General features: G+C 39.7%; 2 protein-coding genes across 2 annotated transcripts; both read left to right on the top strand.

Annotated features, from left to right (window-relative positions):
- The first annotated feature begins 1,781 nt into the window (after positions 1-1,781).
- LOC103696940 (cytoplasmic 60S subunit biogenesis factor REI1 homolog 1-like) lies at positions 1,782-7,654 on the top strand. Its single transcript, XM_008778669.3, has 5 exons — positions 1,782-2,017; positions 4,164-4,766; positions 4,867-5,036; positions 6,431-6,649; positions 7,132-7,654. Exons 1-5 carry the CDS (start codon positions 1,913-1,915, stop codon positions 7,289-7,291), a joined length of 1,257 nt encoding a protein of 418 aa, XP_008776891.1. The 5' UTR covers positions 1,782-1,912; the 3' UTR covers positions 7,292-7,654.
- A 4,004-nt stretch (positions 7,655-11,658) lies between these two features.
- On the top strand, positions 11,659-16,659 carry LOC103696939 (cytoplasmic 60S subunit biogenesis factor REI1 homolog 2-like). The gene is made up of 6 exons (XM_008778668.3): positions 11,659-11,781; positions 12,339-12,687; positions 13,460-13,906; positions 14,006-14,175; positions 15,582-15,800; positions 16,138-16,659. Exons 2-6 carry the CDS (start codon positions 12,403-12,405, stop codon positions 16,295-16,297), a joined length of 1,281 nt encoding a protein of 426 aa, XP_008776890.1. The 5' UTR covers positions 11,659-11,781; positions 12,339-12,402; the 3' UTR covers positions 16,298-16,659.
- The last annotated feature ends 1,726 nt before the right edge of the window (positions 16,660-18,385 follow it).

The raw sequence follows: 18,385 nt of genomic DNA on the forward strand, positions 1-18,385 counted from the left end.
ACGCTGGCTGTCTGCCTTGAAGCATTGATCGATTGCATTCTGATCTTTTAACTTTTTTTGTGAAAAAAAGAAGAAGATTGCATTCTGATCTTTTGGACACAAAAGATCATTATTGGCTACATCATATCAGCTAGTCTTGCAGATTTGGCTCATTTTTTATGGGACATTTCTTTCCTTTGTTTTTCTTTGTTCCCCCTCTTTTTTTCTATTCTTCTTCCTCTTTATTTTTTGCCCTCTACTTTGGGCCGTTCATTTCATGATATTTGCTTTAAGTCCTCTATCTTGAACCATCATGATTCCATAACTTTTGGTTTTCTAGTCCATCAAGAATTCATCAAATTTAATTAATAGTAGAAATTTCAGCACCTCATCATAATTAGCCTCCTTTAATCTTCATGGCACAAGACCTGCATGACTCGACTCAGATAGCATTCTTTTAATTCACTACTCTGATTCCAAAAAAAATTTCAAGTACTTATTCCTTGACTCAAATGGTTTTTAGCCATTGCGAACATCATAATTGTCCTCCATACAACCTTTGCATTTTCTTGCCAAGTCCATTGCCATGGCGTCATGACATGGAGCAATTGCTCAGTCATAGCTTTACCATATATCTCCATACATATCTATTTATGTTTGATATCAAAGACCTGGATCGAGTCTGAAAATTAACAAAAAACCACATCAAGGAAATGGAGAATGTTCAACTAAAACACCTCTAACTAAGAGGACAATTCGGTAGCCTAGCCTTCATTATGTTCTTACTCTAACCATATCAGAAGCAAGCAACTTAGGAGGAGATATTTTAGCTTGAAATGCCATACGTTGCATCGCGGTGGCTCGATTCTTATGAGCTAACAAAGGTCTCATGCAGCAAACTATCAGGGAAAAAAAAGGTCTGATGTAGCAAAGTAATGTTTCAGCTACACCAATGTCTAGCAAAATTGTTCCTCTACCTTTGTGTCATATTCTTTTTCTTGCTTCTGATGGTAATGCTTGTGTGAAATTAGTGTGAGTAGCCGATATACAAAAAAAAAAAAAAAAAAAAAAAACAACAGAATGCTAGCAAAATATTACTTTCCATTATAAAAGAAAAAGAAAACGGTCAGCCTTTTAGAGAAGAATTGAACAACAGCCATTTTTTTTGCAATTCAGTACTCTTACGTTTATTTAACAATAAAGTAGAATGCTACAGTGTTTGAGATTTGCCATTATAAATTTATAATGGGGAAAGATGGACAAGAACACAGAATTAACAGGACCGTTTGATGAAAAAATTTACTCCTAAGCTTTTTTTTTTCTATTTTTTTACAACCAGCATAAAACTATAAGAAAATAATATCATATATGGATGGGCAAAAAAAACATCAAATAATTGGTGGCATATAAACATTATTTATTTGTATATTGAAGACTGGATCAAGACGAGGTTGTATTCTTGATGATAACATTAATAGTAACGATTTGTTTTAGAATTTTCATTACTAATTTTTTTATTTTGAATGTTGAATAAATAGTTTTCTTTCCTCTCATCAATAATTGGACACTGAGAAAGACCAGCCCAACACAAACAATTATGGCTGGCCCGGTCCAGCTAAAATGACCCAACTAACCTCATTTTTTTTAAAAAAAATTGAGCCGCCCGATCTGATTACTTATTTCTCCGTCGTCCCTCAAGCATCCTGCGGTCCTGATCCGATTTCGGCTTCGAACGAACCGCCTCGCCGCCACGTGCCGTCATCCCCGCGTATCCTTCATTCCGAGACGCCGCCCCTCTATATATGTAAAAGGGTTTTTCCCCTGGACCAAAGGTGTCCTCAGATTCCTCTTCCCGCATCCTCTGGAGACTGACGTCGAATAAGGAGGAGAGAAATCGAAGAGGAAGAGGCAGGAGATCGAGATCGGGATCGAGATGCCGGTTTTGACGTGCAACGCGTGCAACAAGGAGTTCCAGGACGAGGTGGAGCAGAAGCTTCATTACCGATCTGAATGGCACCGCTACAACCTCAAGAGAAAGGTAGTAAATCCGTACATCCTTGCTGCTAGGGCTAGGGTTTGGTATCTTTCGATTCGCTTCGATCGGGGTTCTCGATTTTATAAATTTCTTCTTTTCCTTCGACTTGTTTCATCGGGTTAGGGATTTGGGGGTGTTTCCAGCTTTTAGCCAATTAGGGTTTTTCTTTACGTCTTGTATGCGAATTAAGTGGGTGTGGATTGATTTCCGGTTGACATACCTTGTGCTCGCCGGAAAACGTAGCCAATCCTTCGCCGGAATCACAGGTAAGAGCCTTGATCTTCTTCTCCTCTATTTCTTTGTTCATAAGCCTTGTCGCCGGCCCACGTTTCGCCGGAAAAAATTGTGAAGAAAAAGCCCTGTTTATCCTCTGTTTTTAGATCCGAAAATCCTTATTGTTCTTCCTGTTCCGGCCTCCTCCGCTGCCGGCGTTTGTCGCCGGAGATGGTGACTTGTCCCCTGTGCCCCTTTAGGACATCGCCGGAGCCCCACCATTGGGTTTCAAATGTCAATCCTCAATTTTTCTCCTTAACTTGTTTGTGGCATCAGCTGGACTGGAAGAGTGCTAAAATTTTACTAAGCCTGAACTTCGATAGAATATATTCCCCCGGTCCGGGTACTGTTATCTAAGACTATAGACTTAGGAAGGCTGATACAGTCTAGAAGCATCTTTTGACCTCATTGAGAAAATGTGCAATGAAATGATAGAGTGATTTTGGGAGTTTTGCCACTCAACTCTTGACATGGATCTTCATGTTCTGCAACTTGATGGTCAAATACAATTGTAATTATTGTTTTTTGAAAAAAAAAAATCCAGTACAGAAGCTTTATGACAAAGTTACTCCATATAATCGAGGTAAATGTAAATGTACATGGTATTTCTAAGTTATGCTTTCATGAAATATTTGATTGCATATTGCATTGCACATTATTCAAAATCATGAACAGGATATATGCACGCTAACCATGAGTGAGAAGTTAGAGATGAGTGACTTCTTTTTGCGAATTTAATGGTTATTGTTAGCATCTTCTGCGATAAGCTGAAGAACTTTGCCTGCTATTCTTAGGTTTGCCCTAGAGGATGTTGGATTAAAGTGCATATGTTCATGTGTACATTTATGAGGCCATCTACTCTTACTTTTACATTCCTGGAATAATTTTCCCTTCTCAGTTCTCATTTCTGCAAACCTGCTGCCATTTTCCTGGCACTACAATGTATATAGATTCTTGGTTTCATGCTGAGAGTTCCAGGGTCCCTGCTACTCTGTATTAATGGGGATCTTTTTCTTGATTTCCCCTTCTTTATGCTTAGCATGTTGCTTTTTCACTTGACTTGCAATTTAGGATATCTTCGGGGATGTCATGACAATTGGGGAACTCATCTCTCTTCGGATATTAATTTTGTAACCAGGGATACAGAATAATGTAACTGAACTTCTCATGCTGTTCGGTTTTCTTATATGTTGCATGAGCTGTCTCCTGGTAGTGTAAAATTAATGAGATAGATAAGTTTTTGAGTTGAAGAGCAGAGATAACACTTGCAAAATTTTGTTTTAAATACCTCTTGATTATCTGAGCCTGCTACTGTCATGTGACCATGATGATGAATGTTTTCTTCGTGTCAGGTTGTCGTTATTGCTACTCATTAGCTTGTATAGTCGGATGTTGCCAAATTGCTCTATTTTAGATCTTTGAACTTCATTTTGCTATCAGCAGCTTTCTACTTTTGTCCAGCTGCTGGCTACAGCCTGTCAACTGTAGTAATGGGCTCTAGGGTTCTGAATCTGTATAGCTGAGAGTTATTATTTAGGGGCCTTGTTTAGGCTACATCATCTGACCTTGTATTACATTTTAATCTAAGAATTTAACCTCTGTGTTTTAATTTTTGTTCATAATTGGAATAAACAAATCATCTGACTGGTTAAGGAAAGATGGGATGCTTAGTTGATACATTTGTCACATGATAGTATGATATTTAATATTTATAGGATGAATTATTTTATTTTGGAAGCCCTTGATTATCATGTTCTTTTGCAGTTATTCTTGTTTAATGGTTATATAGGGGTGCTTCAATTTGCTTTTCTTACAATATTATTGGTTTTCTCACAAAGAAAAATTTCATTATAAATTAACTGTTTATTTGCTTCAGGTAGCGGGAGTCCCAGGGGTGACTGAAGCATTATTTCAGGCTAGGCAGTCGGCCCTAGCTGAAGAGAGAAACCAGTTGAGTGCAACTGCAATGTTGTATGGTTGTGCTCTTTGTGGGAAGGAGTATAGGAGCTCCAAGGCTCATGATCAGCATCTCAAATCACGAGCTCATGCTATGAAAGCTTCTCAAGAATCAGATCCTGCAATTGCAGGAATTACCATAATTAAGCCAATTACTGGGCGCATGCCAAACAAATCAGCATTGCCAAGCCAGTCCTCCACTGTGAGAGAAATGGATGACGAAGAAAGTGAAGAGAGTGATGATGAATGGGTGGAGGTCGACCCAGATGACGAGTTGGAAATGGCATCTGAATCTCTGACTAATCTGCATGTAAATGAACAAAATTCTGGCTCTGGTGCTGACCAATCTGATGGCATGGATGAAGTTGAAGACTTGGACCCTTCATGCTGTTTTATATGTGACCAAAAGCATCATGGCATAGAAAGCTGCATGGTTCACATGCATAAGCTGCATGGGTTTTTCATACCTGATGTCGAGTATCTGAAGGACCCTAAGGGCCTCCTTACATATGTTGGTCTTAAGGTAACGAGGAGACTTGCATCTTTTGAATGTTGTACTTTGGAGATCTTGTTTATGAAGTCTTGCTGACTGAAACCTCCAATTGCTTCTTTTCCCTCCCCAGGTGAGGAGGGACTTCATGTGCTTATATTGCAATGAGAGATGCCATCCTTTTCAAAGCTTGGAAGCTGTAAGGAAGCACATGATAGCCAAAGGTCATTGCAAATTACGATATGGAGATGGAGGTGACGACGATGATGGGGACTTGGAAGATTTCTATGATTACAGCAGCAGGTTATCTTCAAAACTTCTTGACTTTTAGGTTTAAACAAGTATGGAATCATCTTCTGATAGTCTTTCTTCTTTTTCTTCATCAGTCATATGCAAGTTAACTGTCTCATAGATTCGGATTGTTTCTTTCGATATTGTTAGTGTTGGGATCCAGTTGTAAATAATGGAGGGGGCAGATTGGATTGGATATGGATTAGATCATGGATCTTGAGATCCTTGCTGATTTCTTTCAAAAATGCCAAAAATATAAAGGGATGTGAACAGTGTAGAAGATTTGGTTTGTTATCATCGATGTTTCTAGGATTGGGATCGAGTTGTAAAATCATGAAGAGGCAGATTGGATCATATCTGGATCAGGTTGTGGATCCCATTATTCTTGCTTATTTCTTTCAAAAATATTAAAGTTATAAAGGTGTATGAAAGTGGTAAAATTGAGACAATTGTAAAGTAGATGAATGAAAATGGAAAGTACTACTTGTAAAAGTCTGGTTTCCACTGTCATAATCTTAAATATAGCATGTCTAACAAGACGAACATCATGTCTGATTTTTAAAGGTGAAACACACTAGCATTCAGAATATAATCAATGCAGTATCTTTTCAGGAAGAAATTTTTATTATTTTCCTAAAAAAAGAATCGAATTTAGAAAATGATTGTAAAATTGTGTGGGTCTTCCTTGTCCTTTTAGTTCCACAAACTCTAATATCTCTTTTTCTTTAATTTCTATAGTTAAATACCCTAATGAGCTTGCTACTTTTTTGTGCTCGGTGTTAGTGCAAGATGAGTAATTGTAAATGCTATATAGTCAATTTAAGTTTGAGAAATGGGCTTTCGCATGGTTTACTTGAATGAGATGATCTAGTTTGATCATATATCCCTGGAGATTATATGATACATACAGAAATTAATTTTATTGTCCTAACTGATCCGTACCCAAAATTAAGATCCAGATAGTTTAGCGCCTTTGTGATTGGGATCATAAGATCCAGATGAATAGGTCAGATGTGACCTCGGTAGCATTTGCGAAGTAGATGCGTATAGACTCTTATTGTTGACTGTGCTTTAAGGGACATGTCACTCATGAAAAAGTCATTTTATTTCAAAACGAGTGCAATTGTATCATGGTAGTGCTACATGGGTAGTACCTGAGCCTCACCTCATCCTTGTTCCTGGAAGTACCAAAATCACATTTTAAACCTCTGCCCCCTGATCCCTCTAGTCTGTCCCTTTTCCTTCTATCAAGCATATGCATTTCACGTGTCCAAAACTGGTAGATAATGCTGCAAAAAGAGACAAGGAATTCAATTATGTTGATAAATGATTTTGCTTTTTGTGGATAATTTCAAAATTTTGTGCCGTTCTGATTGCGTAGAATGGTTATGGTTTTCTTTTGATAGCTATTTGGATGCGGATGGTAAGCAGTTGGTGGCTGCAACTGATATGGCTAATAGCATTGAGCTTGGAACTGGAGGATCTGAGCTTATTGTAAGACAAAGGACTGATGGTGGGGTTCTTGTTCGAACTCTTGGATCTCGGGAATATCTGCGTTACTACCGCCAGAAGCCACGACCTTCTCCTGCAAGAGATATTGCTCTAGCCATTTCATTAGCTTCAAGGTACGTGACCCCTCATTTTTATTTTAAATTATCATGGAAAATTGCATGTCGTCGGTAGTCTATTTTCTAGGGTGAGGAAATGATGTTTGTGAATCTCTTTGCATGCAATCTACAGCCCCCTGTTGATGATCAGATTCCTTTTTTTCTTTCATGTGTTGTTTTGGGGGTTGCAATATAATATGTACATCTGGATTGAACATGAACCACGCATAGTTGAAGGATTGGGATTTTCCTTGGTCGGTTCCTACTGGCTCTTATGTTCCCAATGAGGCCCATCACAGGAACTATCATTATCAACTGTCTCCATAAATGCCATGACTGAAAGTTACTAATAATACTATAAGTAAATGAAAATGTTTTATGAGACCTGTGGTTATGGATTTATTATAAATCTCACTTTGATTCTTTTCTTATTTCTCTCTCTCTTTTTTTCTTGTTTTTTTGTTAGTCACGGCTCTAAACAGTGATCTTCTGTCTTGCAGGTACCGAATTCTGGGGTTGGCAACGGTGCAGTCAAAAGAGAGGATTGTGAGGATGAAAGTTTTAAGGGAGATGAATCGGAATGGGGTAGAGGGTATGCGCTCAAAAATTGGAATGAAGAGCAACGTTATCAGAAATCTTCCAAATAATGTCCCGTATTAGCCCTGTTGCAGAGTTCTTGACCTGTAACAGCAGGTCTCTTCATCTAGTAGAATGGTGTGTAGTAAAAGCAGTGTATGGTTAGTGAATGAGATTGCCGCATATAAATTTAATCAGGCTGGTTATTTATGCATTCTACTTAGAACATGGTCGCATGATGCTGTTCTCATTTCCCAGCACTTTGTTTTGTTATCAGAATAGTTTTTGTATGTTCAAACTCTTGATTGCTTTTTTTGACGTCTGCAAAAGTGGGGTACAACCCATAAGATGCTGGGCACTTATATTGCCTCTTTTTGTTTAATTAGATATATATTTTGAAGTTGGATGGTAATAGGAAATGATGGAAAGAAACTTGTTTAAGCCAAATTGGACGGGGTCGGATTTCTTTTTCTTTTTTCAACAAAGAATTATTTAAAACTTTATGTTTCTTGTCTCATTTTGTTTTACCTCTACATGAGCAGGGGGACGACCACCCTTTCTGACTGCACAGGTGAAGTTCTGCATGGTCTTCTTTTTTTTTTTTTTGGTGGTTTGATGGTGTGCTTCCAACTTTCGTGCTGTCATTCTGTATTTGCTAGCAAGTCTTGCAAGTTGCAAGACTAAACTGATTGTGATAATTAATTACATCTGAAAAGTACTTTGCAATCAGGCATCAGGGTGTCTTGTTTGATAAATTGTAGTCAAATGTTGCATGTTTTTAAGGCAAGATAAGACTTGCTGCTAAATAGTCAAGCAAGAGTTGGCATTATTTCATCTCTGCAAATTTGGTGAATACTGGATCCTTGTAGACAGTCTTTTTCACGCTTTATTATTCATTCAAATAATCAATTAAACCCCTACGCAGTTAATCATCTGTGAAGTACGGTGTGTGACATGTTTAACCTTCTGCGGTCTGTGGCCTGGTCGTGATATTTGGTTGTGCCTATGTCATGTATTAACTCAAATGTGACTTGCCTAGTTACCTGCTTTTTGTTTTTTGGGGTCCAAGTCACGGGCCACTCTTAACGACCTTGCCTAATTGATCAATCGGTAGGTAAAGGTTTGGCTTAAACCACTACAGTTCCTTGCCTTCTCCACGATGGACCTCAGGGTGCCCTTCTGTTTTCGAAGACTTTCTCATTTCTATCAAACTAGATGTGATAAGCCAAGGAGATGATAGTAATATTTCACCTAGCGGTACTCGGGGATCATATGGCAGACCTTACGAGCCGAATAAGATCTCCAGCTGATACAACAGACTCTGATAAGGGGAACGAGGCCCTCCTCCAGATCTGTGTGGCCCGTGAGCACTCAAACAAAGCATGGCTAATGGTCTCCATCGACTCCGGGCAGTCTACGCACAGCGGAGAGACCTTGACCTTCCTCTTGGCCAGCAGACTTTTAGTCGGCAGACAATCCCAAGCTACCTTCCAAGTGAACAGAGCCATTCGGAGGTATACCCATATCTTTCAAATCCATCCACCATTAAATCGCCTAGAGGCCTCGCCACTCATCACTGCACGTAGGTCCGCAGAGCGCACCTTGGACCTCCCTATGCCCATCCAAATACGCATGTCTTCCAAAGCACCCTGAGGTAGGGGGATAGCTAGGATCCTCTCGGCAAGCTGCATTCCGAACACCTCCTTGATTAGCACCTCGACCCACCGGCCCTCTTTAGGGATGAGCAAATTGCTGACTCCGAGCCCAACCATCCTCGCCGCATCGACCATCATCGGCACTCGACCTAGTGGTAGCTCCATCATCCATCTATCCTCCAGAACATCAATAGATTGTCTATCCCCGATCGCCCACTTGATCTCCAATTGTACTAACGAGGCGTGAGAGCAGATCTCCCTTCAGATGAAGGAGCAGTGATGCCCAGCTCGGAACTCCGCCTCCGCTATGAGCACCCCATATTTGGCCCTCAATAAGGTGCTCCACAGGTTGTCCTGCTCCAACTCTTTGGTTATAGGCTTACAGTAACATAATTTATTAAAAAAAAGAAAAGAAAACCAACTCTTTAGAACATAAAAACTGGTTTAGATCCAAAAGTTGTTGGTGCCTGCTTCAATTTTATCCAAATTAGAAAGAAAAAAAATTCGGGCTTTCTTGGGGGGACGCCCTCGTGATCAAAAAGGGCTCCGTATGATCTCTTGGGACATTGTGTATGCCCGGACAACCAGGGGGGCTTGGAGTTTTTTCCGTCAAGTGATTGGGATAATTGTCCCACGATCTAGTGAAATGATATTTAGAATTGACCACATGGTTGATTGGGAATGGACATGCAGTTAATGTGCTTGAGGACCCTAATATTTCTAATATACCTATTATTCCTGAGATGATGAACCAGACTTAGTTGCATTCCTGTAGCGCAAGGACTCTGGTCTGATCAGCTTGTTTGGGCCCATACGAAGATCTCTTATCCTTTCTTTGTCAGACATGTATAATCTGTGTCCACAGCCACAGCACTCGGGTTTGGGTTTAAATTTCAATTGGATTTGGGAATTCAAGTAAAGTTAGCTCTAGATACTCTGTTAAGGCACTAGGTTAGTAGTGTCTTGCAACAGCAAATACAAGTTAGATCTACTAAATATGTGTCTTGGTTGCCCCCTCCTTATGGAGTTCTAAAAATTAACTTTGATGCTGTTGTTACCCTTGATCAAGCAGCAGTAGATTTTGTTATAAGGAACCATTTTGGACAAATGATCAGAGCTGGAGGTAGAAAATTGGTGGTCTCATCCATTCCTTATGCAGAGCTTACTGCAGCTTGGATTGGTCTGAAGATGGTTGTGATTGATCTTAGTGCAGAACAGGATTGGTCGGAAGGGGATGCCTTAACTATAGTCATTAATGTCCACATATTCGTATCTTGAAGAACCTACTGATTTGGAAGATAGCCTGTTTAGTTTGAGTGGTGTCTGTGTTTGTAGTTATATTATATCTTTCCTGATCAAGAGTTTCTAAGTTCCATCTTTAGGGACTCTATAATACTTTATTTTATAATCAAACTGCTGGTCCTCTTTCTACCAAAAATAAAAAAGCAATTTCCACTTTGAAAAAGAATAAAAATATCTATTTTTATAGAAATAAAAATATTTGCCACTCAAATAGCGTGTTCGATTGGTGAATCAGGGCCAAAGACCAAAAGTGCTGCTGACTGAATTGCCTCCTATGTTTGGCACCATTTGAAAGAGTTTTTCTAGGAGAGTCTCGAGTCTGTTTCTTTCTATCTCCGTCAACTTTTTCTTTTTGATCTTTCTCAGTGGACTCATGCGTGTTTGATGTAAGTCGCCATTCTATCAAAAAAAAAAGTGGATAAGAATGGACATGTGGGAATATGAGCAGTTAACCTTATTTTACCGTTTTCTAATGGAATAGTTATATCATGTAAGTGGAAACTTATTTTTCTTAACTACTTTTCTGTCTTTATTTATTTTTTAATCTAATAAAAAATGGAGGATAATTTTGTTTTCTGATAGAATTTAAATATGCTATGAAATTTGATGCACTTTATTCTTTTTATACGTATCTCTTCAACCAAACACTAAAATCTTCTTTGTTGTTCCATGATATATATTTCTATGCAATTTTTTCTCGCCCTTTCAAATTTTATTCTGCAACATTACCTAACTTTGCAATATAATTAGAACTGCACCATATCAGACATGTTTGGGATCATTTTGATCTTCTTTTTTTTTTTTTGAAATGATGAGGATTTTTGAAACTTGGGTTCCCGGACAGGCTAAGCCACTGCTCATGGAATCAGGAAATCATTCGGGCGTTATAAAGGTGTCTTCAAATTCTTCTTCCTGCATCCTCTAGAGACTGACGTTGAATAAGGAGAGAAATCGAAAAGGAAGAGGCAGGAGATTGGGATCGAGATGCCGGTTTTGACGTGCAATGCATGCAACAAGGAGTTCCAGGACGAGGTGGAGTAGAAGCTTCACTACCGATCTGAATGGCACCGCTACAACCTCAAGAGAAAGATAGTAAATCCGTACATCCTTACTGCTAGGTCTAGGGTTTGGTATCTTTCGATTCGCTTCAATCGGGGCTCTCGATGTTTTAAATTTCTTCTTTTCCTATGACTGTCTCATCGGGTTAGGGATTTGGGTCTGTTTCCAGCTCTTAGCCAATTAGGGTTTTTCTTTATGTCTTATATGCGAATTAAGTGGGTGTGGATTGATTTCCGGTTGACATATCTGTTTTCTTCTCCGGTTCTCCCCCTTAACGAATATGCTATGACCGTGTGGGCTCAGCCTCATGGGGCCGGCCTGCCGGCCCGGCCCAGCATCCAAATGGCGGCCTGAAGGGCCCTGGTAGAACACGGCGAAGGAGAAACGGACTCCTAGCCTCCACTTCTATTTAAACACCATCGACCCCCCCCTAGTTCTTCTCACTGGAAGATCCTCATAGCCACAGCCATTCTTCTTCTCTTTCCTCCCTTGACTGCCGACGACCTAGGCTCCTTGTGCTCGCCGGAAAACGTAGCCAATCCTTCGCCGGAATCACAGGTAAGAGCCTTGATCTTCTTCTACTCTATTTCTTTGTTCCTAAGCCTTGTCGCCGGCCGAGGTTTCGCCGGAAAAATTCGTGAAGAAAAAGCCCTCTTTATCCTCTGTTTTTAGATCCGAAAATCCCTATTGTTCTTCCTTTTCCGGCCTCTTCCGCTGCCGGCGCTTGTCGCCGGAGATGGTGACTTGTTCTGTTACATATTTGAGGCCATCTACTCTTACTGTTACATTCCGGGAATAATTTGCCCTTCTCAGTTCTCATTTTTGCAAACCTGCTGCCATTTTACTGGCACTACAATGTATATAGATTCTTTGTTTCATGCTGAGAGTTCCAAGGTCCCTGCTATTCTGTATGAATGGGGGATACTTTTCTTGATTTCCCCTTCTTTATGCTTAGAATGTTGCTTTTTCGCTTGACTTGCAATTTAGGATGTCTTCAGGGATGTCATGACAATTGGGGCACTCATCTTTCTTCGGATATTAATTTTGTAACCAGGGATACAGAATAATGTAACTGAACTTCTCATTCTGTTCGGTTTTCTTATATGTTGCATCAGTTTAGCATCTCCTGCGGATCTAGTCGCTGTCGCTGCTGCTGCTGTGGCCGTCGTGGCCCTCGCCATGCTTCTTCTTCTCCTCCTCCTTTTTCTTTTTTCTCTGTCCATGCTCATCTCCGCCGTGGCTCTTCTCCTTGATCTTTTCGACGATGCCCTCCTTGTGCCCTTCCTCCTTGTGGTGGTCCTCCTCCTTGGGGTGTTTCTCCTCCTCCAGAGAAAGAAGAAAGCCAGTTCGAAATCGACCGGGAGAAGGCCCGGAAAGCGCTTCAGAAGCTCGACCAGCAGCTCCAGACCCTCTCTCAGCGGGAATCCCTTCCGAAGAAGCGGCCCTCCTCCCCTTCTCTCTCCGGTATTCATTTTATTTCAACTTCTCTCTCTTTGCGGTGGGCTTCTTTTGGGCCGGAGCCTCAGGCGACCGCCTAAGTCGCCTAAGAGTTAGACCGGCCCTAGGTGTAAAATTAATGAGATAGATAAAATTTTGAGTTGAAGAGCAGAGATATCACTTGCAAAATTTTGTTTTAAATACTTCTTGATTATCTGAGGCTGCTACTGTCATGTGACCATGATGATGACTCTTTTCTTCAATGTCAGGTTGTCATTATTGCTAATCATTAGCTTTTACCATCAGATAATGAACTATGTTGCCAAATTGCTCTATTTTAGATCTTTGAACTTCATTTTGCTATCAGCAGCTTTCTAATTTTGTCCAGCTGCTGGCTACAGCCTGTCAACTGAAGTAATGGACTCGTGGGTTCTGAATCTGTATAGCTGAGAGAGCATTCTATTGTTATTATTATTTAGTCTACATCATCTGGCCTTACATTTTAATCTAAAATTTTAACCTCTGTGTTTTAATTTTTGTTCATAATTGGAATAAAGAAATCATCTGACTGGTTAAGGAAAGACGGGGTGCTTAGTTGATCCATTTGTCCCATGATAGTATGATATTTAATATTTATAGGATGAATTATTTTATTTTGGAAGCCCTGGATTATCATGTTCTTTTGCGGTTATTCTTGTTTAATGGTTATATAGGGTGCTTCAATTTGCTTTTCTTACAATATTATTGGTTTTCTCACAAAGAAAATTTTCATTATACATTGACTGTTTATTTGCTTCAGGTTGCGGGAGTTTCAGGGGTCACTGAAGCATTATTTCAGGCTAGGCGGTCGGCCCTAGCTGAAGAGAGAAACCAGTTGAGTGCAACTGCAATGTTGTATAGTTGTGCTCTTTGTGGGAAGGAGTATAGGAGCTCCAAAGCCCATGATCAACATCTCAAATCACGAGCTCATGCTATGAAAGCTTCTCAAGAATCCGATCCTGCAATTGCATCTGAATCTCTGACTAATCTGCATGTAAATGAACAAAATTCTGTCTCTGGTGTTGGCCAATCTGATGGCATGGATGAAGTTCAAGACTTGGACCCTTCATGCTGTTTTATATGTGACCAAAAGCATTATGACATAGAAAGCTGCATGATTCACATGCATAAGCTGCATGGGTTTTTCATACCTGATGTCGAGTATCTGAAGAACCCTAAGGGCCTCCTTAAATATGTTAGTCTTAAGGTAACGAGGAGACTTGCATCTTTTGAATGTTGTACTTTGAGATCTCATTTATGAAGTCTTGCTGTCTGAAACATTCAATTGCTTATTTTCCCTCCCCAGGTGAAAAGGGACTTCGTGTGTTTATATTGCAATGAGAGATGCCATCCTTTTCAAAGCTTGGAAGCTGTAAGGAAGCACATGATAGCCAAAGGTCATTGCAAATTACGATATGGAGATGGAGGTGACGACGATGATGGGGACTTGGAAGATTTCTATGATTACAGCAGCAGGTTATCTTCAAAACTTCTCGAGTTTTAGGTTTTAAACAAGTATGGAATCATCTTTTAATAGTCTTTCCTCTTTTCCTTCATCGGTCATATGCAAGTTAACTATCTCAAAGATTCGGATTGTTTCTTTCGATATTGTTAGTGTTGGGATCCAGTTGTAAATAATGGAGGGGGCAGATTGGATTGGATATGGATTAGATCCTGGATCTTGAGGTCCTTGCTGATTTCTTTCAAAAATGGCAAAAATATAAAGGGATGTGAACAGTGTAGAAGATTTGGTTTGTTATCATCGATGTTTCTAGGATTGGGATCGAGTTGTAAAATCATGAAGAGGCAGATTGGATCATATCTGGATCAGGTTGTGGATCCCATTATTCTTGCTTCTTTCTTTCAAAAATATTAAAGTTATAAAGGTGTATGAAAGTGGTAAAATTGAGACAATTGTAAAGTAGATGAATGAAAATGGAAAGTACTACTTGTAAAAGTCTGGTTTCCATGGTCATAATCTTACATATAGCATGTCTAACAAGACAAACATCATGTCTGGTTTTTAAAGACGAAACACACTAGCATTCAGAATATAACCAATGCAGTATCTTTTCAGGAAGAAACTTTTATTATTTTCCAAAAAAAAGAATCAGATTTAGCAAATGATTGTAAAATTATGAAGGTCGTCCTTGTCCTTTTAATTCCACAAACTCGAATATCTCTTTTTCTTTAATTTCTATAGTTAAATACCCTAATGGGCTTGCTAATTTTCTGTGCTCTGTGTTAGTGACAGATGAGTAATTGTAAATGCTGTATAGTCAAATTTAAGTTTGAGAAATGGGCTTTCACATGGTTTAATTGAATAAGATGATCTAGTTTGATCATATACCCCTGGAGATTATATGATACATACATAAGTTAATTTTATTGTCCTACCTGATCGTTATCCAATAATAAGATCCAGATAGTTTAGCACCATTTTGATTGGGATCATCTGTGCTTTAAGGGACATGTCACTCATGAAAAAGTTATTTTATTTCAAAACTAGTGCAACTGTATCATGATAGTGCTACATGGGTAGTACCTAAGCCTCACCCAAGATCCAGATCATGGTTTGTAAGAAATTAACGGCTATAGTTATCATAGTTTTGGTAATATAGCCATGTCTGGAGCATAAAAGCTTATCCTTGTTCCTGGAAGTACCAAAGTCACTTTTTAAACCTCTGCCCCCTGATCCCTCTAGTCTTTCCCTTTTCCTTTAATGAAGCATATGCGTCTCACATGTCCAAAACTAGTAGATAATGCTGCAAAAAGAGACGAGGAATTCAATTATGTTGATAATTGATTTTGGTTTTTTTGGATAATTTCAAAATTTTGTGCTGTTCTGATTGCGTAGAATGGTCATGGTTTTCTTTTGATAGCTATTTGGATGCGGATGGTAAGCAGTTGGTGTCTGCAAATGATATGGCTAATAGCATTGAGCTTGGAACTGGAGGATCTGAGCTAATTGTAAGACGAAGGACTGATGGTGGGGTTCTTGTTCGAATTCTTGGATTTCGGGAATTTCTGCGTTACTACCGCCAGAAGCCACGACCTTCTCCTGCAAGGGATATTGCTCCAGCCATCTCATTAGCTTCGAGGTACGTGACCCCTCATTGTTATTTTAAATTATCATGGAAAATTGCATGTCGTCGGTAATCTATTTTCTAGGGTGGGGAAATGATGTTTGTGAATCTCTTTGCATGCAATCTACAACCCCTGTTGATGATCCGATTTCTTTTTTTCATGTGTTGTTTTGCGGGTTGCAAGATAATAGGTACATCTGGATTGAACATGAACCATGCATAGTTGAAGGATTGGAATTGAACGTGAACCGCTTTTATTATAAATCTCACTTTGATTCTTTTCTTATTTCTTTCTTTTTTTTCTTTTTTTTTTGTTAGTCGCGGCTGTAAACAGCGATCTTCTGTCTTGCAGGAACCGAATTCTGAGGTTGGCAACGATGCAGACAAAAGAGAGGACTGTGAGGATGAAAGTTTTAAGGAAGATGAATCGGAATGGGGTAGAGGCTATGCGCTCAAAAATTGGAATGAAGAGTAACGTTATCAGAAATCTTCCAAAGAATGTCCCATATTAGCCCTGTTGCAGAGTTCTTGACCTGTAACAACAGGTCTCTTTGTCTAGTAGAATGGTGTGTAGTAAAAGCGGTGTATGGTTAGTGCATGAGATTACTGCATATAAATTTAATCAGGCTGGTTGTGTATGCATTCTACTTAGAACATGGTCCAGGATGCTGTTCTCGTTTCCCAGCACTTTGTTTTGTTACCAGAATAGTTTTTGTATGTTCGAACTCTTGATTGCTTTTTTTGACGTCTGCAAAAGTGGGGTACAACCCATAAGATGCTGGGCACTTATGTTGCCTCTTTTTATTTAATTAGCTATATATTTTGAAGTTGGATGGTAATAGGAAATGATGGAAAGAAACTTGTTTAAGCCAAATTGGAGGGGGTCGGATTTTTGATTTTTTTTTTTAACAAAGAATTATTTATAACTTTATGTTTCTTGTCTCATTTTGTTTTGCCTCTACATGAGCAGGGGGGTGACCACCTTTTCTGACTACACAGATGAAGTTCTGCTTGGTTCTTTTTTCTTTTTTTGTGGTTTGATGGTGTGCTTCCGACTTTCGTGCTGTCATTCTTTATTTGCTAGCAAGTCTTGGAAGTTGCAAGACTAAAATGTTCACGATGATTAATTACATCTGAAAAGTACTGAAACTTTGCAATCAGGGAGTCTTGTTTGATAAATTGTAGTCAAATGTTACATGTTTCTAAGGCAAAATAAGACTTGCTGCTAAATGGTCAAACAAGAGTTGGCATTGTTTCATCTCGGCAAATTTGGTGAATACTGGATCCTTGAAGACAGTCTTTTTCACCCTTTATTATTCATTTCAAATAATCAATTAAACCCCTATGCAGTTAATTATCTGAGAAATACGGTGTGGCATGTTTAACCTTCTACGATCTGTGGCCTGGTGATGCAGGACAACTGCAGGAAGGAGAGGGAAGGGGGAAGAAGAGGAGGGGAAGAAGAAGAAGGGAAGAAGAGAAGGGGAAGAAGAAGACAAGGAGGCTAATTTTCATTCATCATTCCCTAAACATGAGGATGGACCCATATATATAGGGTCACAAAATAACAAATAACCCCTACAAATAAAATAATTCCAAAAAGCTCCTAAAATGACAATATGCAAATAAACCCAAATGACAATATGTAAATAAACCCAAACAACATAAAATAAATCAATCTAAAATAAAATCAGACTGGCAGAATCGGCTGGAACCCGCTGAGCTGGCTGGATCCTGTGGCGACCGGCTGACCTGGCACTGGTGTCCGCACCAACTCTCCTCGGGTGGAAAGAAGTCGACCTCGACGAAAGCGGCTCGGTAAAGCCCCGGTAGTACTCCAACAAGTCCGGGTCAATCGGCGGTATCTCCTCGCGCTGGATCCAAGTGTAGCCGGACCTTGGTCGTCCTCGCCAACGAACCAGGAAATGTTGGATGCCTCCATCACTGGTAAAAACTATTTGCTCGGCTAAAATAGAATCAATATACTCTTTTTGTGCTCGATGGAGGGTAAAAGGAAACGAAGATGGCATGGAATCAATAATAGGATAAACATCAGGCGCAGGAGAGTGTGCAGCAAAAGAGTCATCAGGGATTGCAACCAAATCTTTAATATTAATAGTAAGGCTATGACCGAAATCAAATGGAAAGTCAATGGCATAGGCGGCAGTGCCATCCTTGTGCAACACCCTGAATGGTCCAATACTAAGAGACTGCAATTCCTTAAGATGGATCATTACGTAACCCCAAGTTTGAAATTCTTTAGCACGGAAATCAGCTTGCATCGTATACTGAGCAGTACATGCATGAACGCCCTTATGGATTTCCTGATACAACTTATGAGTGTGTTGTGTAAATGCATATGCAGGCTCAGAAATCCTAACATCAGTTTCGATGGGTTGTGCGGGGGCATAACCAACTACACTCATGGTAGACTGGTCAAACTCGTTATCTGACTGTGCAAGCGAGCTAGGTGGAGTGTGGGTGCATCCTAGGGTTTCAGGTTTGTCATCACACTCTTCCTCAATGTCCTGAATGTCATCGAGGTTTGGTTCATAGATTTGCTCCTCTAAGTCATCTATGTCACCTCCTTGCTTTTGCTG

Source organism: Phoenix dactylifera, unplaced genomic scaffold (genome assembly GCF_009389715.1).
Source record: "Phoenix dactylifera cultivar Barhee BC4 unplaced genomic scaffold, palm_55x_up_171113_PBpolish2nd_filt_p 000241F, whole genome shotgun sequence".
Classification (NCBI taxonomy): domain Eukaryota; kingdom Viridiplantae; phylum Streptophyta; class Magnoliopsida; order Arecales; family Arecaceae; genus Phoenix; species Phoenix dactylifera.

Bases quoted from the DNA above. Each gene is read 5' to 3' on its own strand.
- LOC103696940 (XM_008778669.3), top strand. From the start codon at position 1,913: ATGCCGGTTTTGACGTGCAACGCGTGCAACAAGGAGTTCCAGGACGAG. The intron at 2,018-4,163 runs GTAGTAAATCCG...TATTTGCTTCAG, and splicing joins GCTACAACCTCAAGAGAAAG to GTAGCGGGAGTCCCAGGGGT. The intron at 6,650-7,131 runs GTACGTGACCCC...TCTGTCTTGCAG, and splicing joins GCCATTTCATTAGCTTCAAG to GTACCGAATTCTGGGGTTGG.
- LOC103696939 (XM_008778668.3), top strand. From the start codon at position 12,403: ATGCTTCTTCTTCTCCTCCTCCTTTTTCTTTTTTCTCTGTCCATGCTC. The intron at 14,176-15,581 runs GTTATCTTCAAA...TTCTTTTGATAG, and splicing joins TTCTATGATTACAGCAGCAG to CTATTTGGATGCGGATGGTA. The intron at 15,801-16,137 runs GTACGTGACCCC...TCTGTCTTGCAG, and splicing joins GCCATCTCATTAGCTTCGAG to GAACCGAATTCTGAGGTTGG.